Genomic DNA, 12,311 nt, shown 5'->3' on the forward strand with positions numbered 1-12,311 from the left:
TGTTACCTCACCCAGCATGATGCCCTTCCTCCAGGGACTGGTCTCTCCTGACAACATGCCCAGAGTATGGGAGACAAGGTCTCGCCAGCCTCAGTGTCGGCAGAAGTGCTTCAAGATAACTCTTGTTATCTCTTTTTCTGGTTCTTTCTGTCTCCCCGGATCTAGATCTAGACACCTTCTCCTCTCCATGCTGCATCTAAGCTCATTAAACGACAAAATCCAACTTTCATTCTTTTACCCTCCTCCAGCTATTTGTCAGCTTCTTTCCCAGCTTCTTCTCCTATGGCAGGCCGTTCTGAGAGGCGGGGAGTTTGTAAGCTCCGGTTCAATTCATTCATTAGGTTTATGAATGGTCGTTGCTATGGATGTGTATATGGATAGATGGATGCACACACACACACACACACACACACACACACACACACACACACACTCCCCTCTAATGTAAGCAGTCCTTGCTGCAGTGTGACTGTGGTTATGAATTGAACAGAGGCAGCTCAGATCACCGGCAAGAAAGCCTGCGAGAGAATGAAAGATGTCATCCGAAGGGGCGTGGACCGGCAGGTGGCCGAGGGCATGTTTGAAAGGGCTCAAGAAAGGATGCAGCACCAATTTCGGCAACTGAAGGTACGTTTCGGCCGCAGTCTGAACGCCACTCCTGGGGAGTGTCCAGGAAGCAAAGGAAGCGCCATCGAAGGTAGAAGAAATGATGCTCATTTGGGCCCTGATAGAAATGGATGATGTCTGCAAAGTAGGCCTGAATCCAGAAGAGGCCGGCTACCCTGGCACCGCCATGCGTGCTGGTGCCAGGCTATCTTCTGGGGCTGTGACTTCAGATAGGCAACCCGTCCACATCTCACCAACACCTTTATTCTTTGGTGGTGGTGTTAGCTGCTGTCAAGCAGGTTCTGACTCAGAGTGACTAAATGTACAACAGAACGAAATACTCCAGCCCACACCACCCTCACAGTGATTGTTATGCTTCAGGCCATTGTAGCTGCTGCTTCAATTCCTCCAATTGAGGGTCTTCCTGAGTTTCCCTTCACCAAGAGACCAGGAAAGGTTGCTCCTGCTAGAGGTTCCCAAGTATCTGAGACGAAGCCTCACTCTCCTCGTTTCTAAGGCGCATCTGGTGGGACTTCTTTCAAGATGGATTTTTTTTGTTCTGGAAATCCACCATAGAGTCAGGGTTCTTCGCCAGCATCACATTTCAGATGCATCAGTTCTTCTTTGGTGTTCCTCATTCATCGCCCAACTTTCACATGCCTATGAAATGATTGAAGCTACCATGGCTCGGGTCAGGCACATTCTTGCTCTTCAACACGTTCAAGTTGTCTTGTGCAGTATTTACCAAAATAGCAATATTCTGTTTCGTTTCCTAATGGCTGCTTCCATCAACATTGTGGATCCCAGTAAAATGAAATCCTTGACAACTTCAATCTGTTCTCTACTTATCCTGATGAATGGAATGCCTATTGGTCCATGGTGAGGATTTGGGTGTTCTTTACATTGAGCTGTGATCCGTACTGGTAACTGCTGTCCTTGATCTTCATCAGCAAGTCTTTCAAGTCCTCCTAGGTGTCAGCAGACAAGGATGTGTCATCTGCATGTCGTATGTTGTTTCTAAGTCTTCCTTCAATCCCAGTACCACATTCTTTATTATATAGTCCAGTTTCTCAGATGATTTGCTCAACATGCAGATTCAATAATTATCATGAGAGGATACAACTCTGACATATAACTTTCCTGATTTTAAAGTTCTCAGGACTCCATTTTGTTCCAGTGACTGCTTCTTAGTCCATGTGCAGGTCCCTGGGTGCATAATGAAGTGTTCTAGAATCCCCATTCTTCTCAATGTGATCCATAGTTGGTTATCATCGCATGACCCAATGACTTTGCATAGTCAATAAAAGGCAGCCATCTTTCTGGTATTCTCTGCTGTCAGTCAAGATCCATTTGATGTCAGCAATGATCTCCATGCACCATGCCCTCTTCTGAATCCAGCTTGAATCTCCGGTAGCAAACTCTCCATGCACTGCTGCGATCACTGTCGAATTATCCAGCAAGATTTTACTTGCATGTGATAGTAATGACAGTATTTGATATTTTCCACATTCTGTTGGTTACCTTACTTTGGAATGGGCACCAAAACGAATCTCTTCCACATTTCCTGGCATACTAGTGAATGCTTCCAGTACTTCACCCGCCTGCTGAAACCTTTCAGTTGGTATCCTGTGCATTCCTGGAGTCTTGCTTTGGGGCTACCGTCTTCAGGGCAGCTTAGACTTCTTCCTTTAGTACCACTGGGGCTTGATTGATCCTATGCTTGCAACGATTGAACACTGGCCAGGTGTTTTTGGTACAGTGACTCTATGTATTTCATTTGATGTTTCCTGCATTATTCAATATTTTTCTCATAGAATCCCTTAATATTAAAAATCAAGTCTTGACTAGTTTCTTCAGTTCTCCTAACTCCAGGTCTTTGTACATTTCACTGTAATATTTTATTGTGTCTTCTCAAACTGCCCCTTGAATATTCTCTTCAGCTCTTTTACATCATCATTTCTTCCACTTGTTTTAGCTACTGTACAGTCAAGAGCAAATGCCAGCCTCTCTTCCAACTTCAGCTTTTGCCTTTTCTTTTTTTCCGGTCATTTTAATGACATTTTGCTTTCTTCATGTATGATGTTCTTGATGTTATCCCACAGCTCATCACGTCTTCTACCATTAATGTTCAATGTGTCAAAATGTGTTCTTGAGATGTTTTTGAAATTTTTGTGATATATACCCAAGGTCATATTTTGACTTTCACGGACTTGCTTTAATTTTCAACCTGAACTTGCATATGAACAATTGATGGTCTGTTCCACAGTTGGCCCCTGGACTAATTTCTGCTGCAAATATCGGTTTCCCCTTCATCTCTTCCCGGGGATGGAGTCAGTTTGATTTTTGTTTGTGTAATATTCATGCTGAAAAAAAGTGTGTGGAATACTGAAGTTGGGGGTCTTGCAAAATTCTATCATGTGAGCTCTAGTTTTGTTTCTATTACCAACCCCCCTTTTCCCCCTCAAATACTGTCACTTCCTCTTTATTTCTAACTTTAGAATTCCAATCATCAGTATTGATTGATGCATCTTGATTAAATGTTTGATCAATTTTAGGCTGAAGAAGTTGGTAGAATTCTTCAGCTTTTAAAATCACTAGCCCTAGGTGTTGTTGACTAAATTTGAGTAGGAGTTGTACTAACTGAACTTCCTTGTAGGTGAACAGACATTACCCTGTCAGGCAGCAATGATCAAGACAGATCGGGAGGCGTTCTTCTTAATGAACGCAACGCCATTTCTCTTGCATTCACCATGCTCAGCCTAGCAAACCCTATGTTTTCTCCTTCAGAATGACCAATAGCAATCCATTTCAGATCACTAAGGTCTAGGATATCAATGTTTTTACTAATGCGTGTGTGTTCATGTCATTGCTGATGGCTTCCAATTTTCCTAGATTTCATAAGTCCACATTCCACATTCTGATAATGTTTCTCCTCATTTTGAGTCACGCCTCATCAGCAAATGAAGGACTCACAAACCTCTTCCGCCCGACTGTGAGTGCCTGCCAGCCTTCATCTTCTGGCACTATATCCGACAATATTTCACTGCTCTCCGCGAGCCTTCCAGTGGCTAATCCCTCAGAAGTGGAGACTGTTTCTGTTTTGTAGTCTGTTTTCGATCCAAAAGCTCCGCTGAAAGCCGTTCACCTCGGGTGACCCTGCCGGTATTGACAACACTGGTGACAGTCTTTCCCCGTCACAGCAACACACATGCCGCCACAGTGCGGTAACCTGACTAACACGTGGTGCATGTTGTTGCAGTGAAGCAGGCCACTCAGTCTCCCCTTTAGTGGCATAAATATGCCCACACAGGAAAGCCTTGTATTCACATATCCATTGGGTCCTAAATTCCTTACATGAATTACCTCTTACCCTCCAGTAGCTCTGTGAGTGAGAAGGGGGCTATGAGTGATCTCATTTTTCAGATGAACAAAACTAAGGAACAGAGAGGTGCGCCATCAAGTTGCATAGCTAGTTACCGAGTGGAGAGTGGTTACATGTTGGATGCTCACTGAAAGGTCAGCAATTTGAAACCGCCAGCCACTCCTAGGAAGAAAGACGAGGCTTTTCACTCCCAGAAAGAGTGACAGTCTCAGAAACTCACAGGGGTAATTCTGCCCTGTCCTGTAGGGTGGTTATGAGGCAGAATGCACTTGATGGTAGTGAGTTTTCTTTTTATTTTAAAAAAATCTGCCTACCAGGAGTCCTGGTGGCCCACTGGTTAAGCTCTGTTCTACTCTGCCCTACTCCTGTAGAGTCAATGTAAGTCACATCAAAGGTCACAGCAACAGATTCGTGTGTTTGTTGGTTGTTGTTTTCAGGACACTAGCTGCAGAATTTCCAACCACAGCATAAACTTAAGATTTTTTTAAATGAGGAAAATAACTTGTAAATACATAAAATGCCAATAAATAAATTCCAACAAACTGCTATAGGTTAGTCAGCTGTGAGTAGCCAGTATAGATTTAGGGTTTCTGCTTGTTTTTAGCTTCAGAAGAGAGTTCCCTAAGACATTATTGCTGTTTTGCATAAGAAAGGTTGAACTCTGGAACTATATGATATCTGTATTAGCTTCCAATAAAATGTTTTTTTTGGGGGGACGAAGAAAAGAGGGGTGACCTTTTCCTCTCCCTCATCCATCATCCCCAAACCAAACCAAAACACCAAATTCACCGCCACTGTGTAGATTGCAACCCATAGTCACCTGCAGGGCTGGGTAGAACTGCTCCTGTGACTTTCCGAGGCTGTAACTCTGTGGGGAGTGGACAGCCTCATCTTTCTCCCACTGAGTGGCTGGTGGTTTCCAACTGCTGACCTTGTAGTTAGAAGCCCAGTGTGTAACCTCTATGCCCAGGGCTCCAGAAGAGTGAAATGAAGCTCATTGATCTTTCAGTCTGCTTGTTTCTCCCTCTCAACCTCATCCGAACTTTTGCTTTTCTATAGAATTCACCTGACTTTCTGTTTCTTGTTACCTACAGCAACCCTATTATTTCTCAAATGAATTTATCTAAAAGTCTAAATAATGATTAAGAAAGTAAATAAGTAAACAAACACACACACACATAAATAAATCAAAAGATCATGTCCTCACTCCAAAAGGCCCCTGTAGGTTCCCTAGGTCCATCTTACTTCTACTCTGGGTTTCTTGGTTTACCACATATCACCCTAAGTAACAAACTTTTTGTCTTAATGTAAATTCACTCTTAGCCCCTTATTGATTGTGTAAGCCTTTTACTTGACCAAATTAGTTTTCCTCAGCCCGGTCTTAGCTGGCCATCTTTCCCCACCATCCCTGACATGTTCCTATCTCTGTAGCAGTTCAATTTCAGTCATTTGACATGTTATTACTATCTATCAATACACGTGGAAAATACACTGGATCTATAGCAGCCAATGGCATCATAGTAAAAGGGAGCTTCAACAAGTTCATGCAAAAAAAAAAGGAAAAGAAAACGAACGAGGAAACAATGCCACCCAAAAAAGACCAGTACACTGACTTTGTATAATTCGACTTCAGTTCTAGAAACGTAGGAAATTCAAACTGCACAGACCACATGGAATTCTCGGTCCCAGTCCCTGATCTGAGCCACCAGGAAGCTAAAACCCAGAGAAAGGCAATCAGTAGCTCGGGGCTCACAGCGTGAGCTGCGGCTAGAGCACAGGGTCTGGGTAATGTATGCGGGGCAGAAAGGATGGATAGGACGCCCGGAGCACCCCCTGCCCGCTCGTCGATTCTGACTCCTACCCACACTGTTGGGCCGAGTACAACAAACCGCTCCTCGGGTCTCTGATCTTGTGGTTAGCATCCCAGTACTTAAGCCGCTGTGTCACCAGGCTTTGCCTGGCTACAGGAAGGAGGCATGCTTTGTATTTTGTTGTTTTTTGAAGGAGGTGAGAGATGTTTAGAAGCGGAGAGAGGTTTTCGTTGCTAAAAGGGATGAGGCTGACAAGGAGACCTTTCTCCAGCAGGTGAAAGAAGAAACAGGCATGCCGAGGGTGGTGTAGGGCACAAAGCTCAGCACCCCTTTGCCTAATAACTGCATTCAGGGTGGGCTAGTGACTAGTTAGTCCCTTTCCTGGTTCTCCCATCCCTGCTGACCATCCCAGGAGCTTCTTATTCAGCTGGTCACTACCACGAGTCTCCAGAGGCAGGAGGAGGGATGAGGAGGGAGGCCAGACTCACCGAATCGTTGTCCTCACGACTCTTGGGCCACTCAATGTCCTGGAAAGTCACTCCCACTCGCCGCCCTTGGATCTGACATGAATGTGGGCCCCCCACCCGAGCCTGTGCCCTTGACTGCAAGACTTTTTTTGGTGGGAAAGAGGGGGGTACCTTTTCTCCAATTTACTTTCCCTGGGCTGTGCTGTCTTAACTGAATGAATGCCCTTTGTCATTCATCTAGAATGGGATCACAGAGAAGGTGAGGGGGAGCGTGTCCACCATGCTGACCCTTGCTTCATCCCAGGGGAGTGGCCTCTACAAGGAGCTTGCAGGTAAGCACATCAAAAATGAACTTAGGCAGGGAGTCTAGAGCCGATAACAGGTCGATGATGAAAAGGACGACTGCACCACCGTGTGCTGAGCACCGGACCGAGATGTACGTTGTACCGGGTTCTTGGTATGCACCATCTCTCTGGATTCTCACCCTAGTCCTCAGGGGCGCTGTTACTGCTACCCGTGCAGATGCACCGAGACTCAAATTCAGTTATGTGCCTTATAACGTCCTCTTCTTGTGAGGTGTCATTGCGTCGACTTTGATGCATGGGGATCCTGCGGACAGTTAAGAAATGTCCCCTCAGGGCTTCCTAGATTGTAGTACTTGGGGGCGCAGGTCACCACATCTTTTCCCTCTGAGTCACTCGGTGGGTCCGAACTGCCATCCTTTCAATTAGTAGCCGAGTGCTTAACCATTGTACCACCAGGGCTCCTTAGTCTCTTCACTGGAAACTGGCAGCTTCAAATCCATTCTCTTCCCACCACTCTGTCCTCCTGTCTCTATAAAGTCTTTTCTCTCTGTCAGGAGTGGGGAGCGCAAGGCCATTGGATATTTCTAATATCACTGATGGGGACAGATAACATCACCCACCTAGAAATTAGCCTGCTATAGTTGGTGAAACATGTCATGAGCTCCTCCCACATGTGATGGCCAGAAGTGCTTCTCTTTGGTGAGGTGTGTGAGCGATGGTAGTGGGCACTGATGGTTTCTTAGGCCTTGTGTGGCCTGCGGAGCCCTGGTGGTGTAGGGGTACAAGATGGGCTGCTAACCACAAGGTTAACGACAAGGTCAGCACTGTCTACCCCGGGAAGAGTTACAGTCTTAGAAACTCAAAGGTGCAGTGCTATTCTGACCTGCAGGGTGGCTCGGGCTCCGTACTGACTCGATGACAGGGAGGTTGAGGTATACAGCCGACATTTCCTACCCCCACTTTAAGTTGATACTTGGTCATGAAAAGTTTCGTTTTTCTGGTGACAAGGTTGTCTTTAATTTCCTAGAAGACTGAGACTGTAACACCAGCTGCGTGGAGCCTAATGTAGGCCACCACCTCCTTTTCCTGTCACGTGCAGGGCCACCAGGCTGCTGCGTGGGTCATTCCTCTGGGTTTACCCCTGCAGAAACACAGGCTGGCCCATCTGGTCCAGCCCGGCCCGGCCCAGCCCAGCAGAGTCCGCTGTCTCAGAGAGCTTATTGTTCCTTAGATGTGGGGCCAGGGCGTGCATGCATGACTGGTGAGTGTGAAAAGTGGTTCTGGAAGCATTTGGAAATTCCAGCAGAGTTAGATGCACGTACCCTTTGGCCCAGCAATCACAGTGCCAGAGATTTAATGGGATATGGATGGGAGAAAGACGAGGCTTTCTGCTCCCATAAGGAGTTGCAGTCTTGGAATCCGCAGGGCCAGTTCTACCTTGTCTTGTAGGGTTGCTATGAGTTGGAATTGACTCAATGGCCATGAGGTCTTTTGTTTGTTTGAGTATAAGGTTATTCAGGGCATTTTTGCTTATAATCTTAAAATGACAGCAAAGCAATTCTCTATGACAGAGTACTGGCTCCGTGAAATTGGGCATATCCAAGGTTCCTGGGGGTGTCAGTGGCTTACTACGGGCTGATAACCGAAAGGCTGGCAGCTGATCCCATCCAGCAAGCACACCGTGAAAGGAACGGGCCAGGCAATCTGCTCCCCCAAAGATGACAACCCGACACCCGTAGGGAGCAGCTCCACTCTGACAGATGCGGTCCAGAGTCCCCACTGCACAGCACAGCAAAAACACACTCAACAACAGCGGGGTTCACTCATCAGCTATGCCCACGGGAGGACAGTGCAGCCGCGAGAACGACGAAGGCAGCTTGCCATGGAGCCCCTGCGTGGTGCAAGTGGGAAACGAAAGGCTGCCCGTTCACATACGCCCAGCAAAGCGTCAGAAAAAAGACCCGTGACCTCCTTCCACAAAGTCTGGCACTAAAACCCACAGCTCTGCTCTGACCCACGTGGGGCACACAGTCAGAATCCATCAGGTCACCAGTTTTATGCGCACGTGCGGCGATACAATCTCTGTAGTACGTTACAAACTGAAAGATAGATTGCCCTCTGCGCGGTGGGGGAAGGGACGAGTGTATGTCTGTCTGTTCCTGCATTAAACATCTCTGCAGGATGCCCCCCAACAGAAGCACTAGCTGCGTCTACAGGGACTGGGAGGACAGGGCAGGGTTCCAGTCCTACTTCGCACTCCCGGATGTTTGTGCTTTTTCCATTTTCAGCTATCCATCACAGCAACTCGCTCGGGGAAAAAGGCCTGACGCCGGTGCTGAGCAGGCCGGGGTGAAAGACATCAGGGCCGGGTTTCACGGCAAAGCCACCGTTGTTGCTACTAACCATCCGTCCTCTCCAGAAATGATCATGATTCCCACCTCGGGATGGCTGGATAGGCGTCAACTCTGCTCTTGATGCTCTCGGAGGAAGGCAATACCCCTCTCCCACCATCCTTTATTGGACTGTCTCATGACCCTTTTCAGCTTTGCACAGGAACCTCAGTCTTAGGATTGTAGTTATTCAATTAACGAGTGTCCGACTGTCCAGGTCTCACAGGCAGAAAGTGCTCCTCCAAGCTGGATGTTAATGGCTCCTGTTGTCATTTAAATCTATTTTCTGTTCTTCTCCATGAATAACACATATTCCATGAAGGGGGCACAGGGCCAGGTGCCTAGTGTACAAACAAACAAAGAAAAAATCCCCCAAACAGGTGGCGTGAGTCGGTTCTGACGCATAGTGACCCTATATAGAGCTTCTGAGGCTGTAAATCTTTTTTTAAAAAAATTAAACATTTTATTAGGGGCTCATACAACTCTTATCACAATCCATACATATACTTGCATCAATTGTATAAAACACATCCATACATTCTTTGCCCTAATCACTCTCAAAGCATTTGCTCTCCACTTAAGCCCTCTGCATCAGGTCCTCTTTTTTTCCCCCTCCCTCCCCACTCCCCCCTCCCTCATGAGCCCTTGATAATCCGCAGATTGTTATTTTGTCATATCTTGCCCTATCCAGAGTCTCCCAACCCCCTCCCCACCCCCCCACCCCCCGCTTCTCTGCCATCCATCTCCCAGGGAGGAGGTCACATGTGGATCCTTGTAATCAGTTCCCCCTTTCCAACCAACTCACCCTCCACTCTCCCAGCATCACCCCTCACACCCCTGGTCCTTAAGGTATCATCCACCCTGGATTCCCTGTGCCTCCAGCTCCCATATGCACCAGTGTACACCCTCTGCCCTATCCGGGCCTGCAAGGTAGAATTCGGATCATGGTAGTTGGGGGGAGGAAGCATCAGGATCTGGGGGAAAGCTGTGTTCTTCATCGGTACTACCTCGCACCCTGACTGACCCATCTCCTCTCCTAAACCCCTCTATGAGGGGATCTCCAGTGGTCGACATTTGGGCCTCGGGTCTCCACACTGCACTCTGCACTTCCCCCTTCATTCACTGTGGTGTATGTATATATATATATATATATATATATATATATATATATATATATATATTCTTTTTTTTTTTTTTGCATGATGCCTTATTGCGATCACGAGGTGCCAAAGGGACCAGGTATGAGGCTGTAAATCTTTATAGGAGCAAAGCGCCTCATCTTTCTCCCAAAGAGGGCTGGTGGGCTTGAACCACTGAACATGTAGTTAGCAACCCAACACTTACCCAACAGCACCACCAGGGCTTCATACAAAGGGGTCTAAAAAGTGCTCTCAAGGGCTTTCCACCTGGTTTTGTGGAAAAATGTAAACAGCAATACTGGATGGTATGCATTCGTCCCCCCTGTAACGGTCATCATGCGTAGGTGCCAGGCAGTGTCCTAGGTCCTCAGGATAGTGATCGGGGAGGATACTGATCACTGAGCAGCGATCAGTACAGATGAGAAGTCCTGCCTTCATAGAGCTTACAGTCCACCTGGGGGTGTGAGAGAGAGGAGGCAGGTAAGTCAAATGGTGCTCAACAAAGTGGAGAAAAATAAAGTGAGAAAGGGGAGAGTGTAGAGGACGGGGTGCTCGGGGTGGGTCTCACTGAGAATGGGACTTCTAAGCAAAAACCTCAGTGGCTGAAGCACCCTGTAAGCGGGGCCCTAGCCTTAAAGGGACAGGCAGGATTTAAGAGGTGGGGAAGAGAGCGGCCTCCAGACCTGGGAGCAAGACTGGGAGACTGAGGTCTAACTCATCTGACGATGCATGCCAGTGCCGGGCAGCCAGTCCCAGTCACCCCCACCCCCTCGCCCCCAAACCACACCAAACCATGCACCCCAAACCAAGCCCACTGCTCTGGAGTCCATTCTGAATTGTCAGGGGGGAATGGCCCCTCTGGGTGCCTCCTCTCTGTCCCAGTCTGAGTCACAGCCGTGGATATAGGACCGAGGAAGTCTGAAAGGCCTCAGGGACACCACTTGGGTCAAACAGGCAGAACAACCCCAGACCACTCTGCGTGCTTCTGCCAAGAGGTCAGATCAGACCACAGGCCAAGGGATGCACACCAGCGGCCCAAACTGAGCAGGCCCATGTACAGGGACCTCTGGAAGGGGAGGGCCTCGATGCAGGAGCCATGCCTGGAGAGGACTCTCGCGGGAGGGGTGGGTACTGATGTGTGGTCTGCTCCAGATTGCCCCCACTGAGTTCTTCCGAGACCTGAGCCAAGGCCCACAGTGGTTTCCCAGGGGTTGGGTTTTGTAGTGACATATGTTTCTTTGGCAAGAGGCCGTGCCGAGACGGCAAGGGCAAAAATACCAACTTTGAGTCAAATTATCTATCAACCAAAAGGGCAGTCGTAGGCGCTCTCTCAGTATCGGGCCTCGCGGTCTAGGACGAGGCCCACGTCATAGCGTTCACGGAGGATTTGTTTTCTCTGGGACACTAACCCTGGGGCTTTTCTGCAGACGTCAAGAATGAGTACAAGGAGATGGAGAAGCTGCACCGCAGCCTGAGGGAGGTTGCCGAGAACGCAGTGCTGAGGCGGGGCATGCAGATGTTCCTCCTGAAAATGTCGCCCGGCAAGGGCAGCCCCGCCAAACCCCACTTTCATCCACGGGCCTCAACCCCGTGACCGGCTGTGAAAAAGAAGCCCAGAGCCCAAGCATCGGAGGATTTGTGAATCCAGTAAATGGCGTTTCCCACTGTTGGTTCTCTACAGCACATGACTGAATATGCTGCCGCCTCGGAGGCACGGATGTCCATTTTCATTCCAGCGTACAGAGTCATCTTGGATCCATCGTGGGCTGCTGATGTTTGGGGCCACCGTTCTATTGCCCGCTTTCATACTGACGGGACGGTTGGGCAGAGGCCTCATTGTGTGGCACAAACAGGAGGGGCTTGAGGAGCAGGACAGCAAGCAGATCGGGCTTTACCGCTTCCCAGATGACTTCCCGCAGGCGAGCAGCTCGCCAACATTGGGTCCCGGCACCCTGCACGCTTCAAAATGATTGCGCCCTAGTGATGTAGTGGTTACGCTGCTCCCCGCGAGGTCTGCAGTTCAGACCCCCAGCTTGAAAGATGAGGCTTTCTATCCCCGTGAACAGTTACAGTCTCGGAAACCCATCGGGGCAGGTCTACCCTGTCCGTTTGGGTCGACACGAGTTGGAATTGACTCGGTGAGGGTGATTTTTTTTTAAGCCATGAAAATGAGAACTGAGAAAAATTGAAAGTGATTACTTGCTACTCCTT

At 48.2% G+C, this 12,311-nt stretch overlaps 1 protein-coding gene across 1 annotated transcript in view; it reads left to right on the plus strand.

Annotated features, from left to right (window-relative positions):
* Positions 1-11,694, plus strand: part of NUGGC (nuclear GTPase, germinal center associated) — a 58,796-nt gene extending 47,102 nt beyond the window's left edge. Inside the window, exons 16-18 of the mRNA XM_075557203.1 lie at positions 491-627; positions 6,508-6,598; positions 11,528-11,694. Coding sequence (XP_075413318.1) covers positions 491-627; positions 6,508-6,598; positions 11,528-11,694 — 395 coding nt within the window. The remainder of the gene's footprint in view (positions 1-490; positions 628-6,507; positions 6,599-11,527) is intronic.
* The last annotated feature ends 617 nt before the right edge of the window (positions 11,695-12,311 follow it).

The sequence above is a fragment of the Tenrec ecaudatus genome, chromosome 8 (assembly GCF_050624435.1).
Source record: "Tenrec ecaudatus isolate mTenEca1 chromosome 8, mTenEca1.hap1, whole genome shotgun sequence".
NCBI classification, from domain to species: Eukaryota; Metazoa; Chordata; class Mammalia; order Afrosoricida; family Tenrecidae; genus Tenrec; species Tenrec ecaudatus.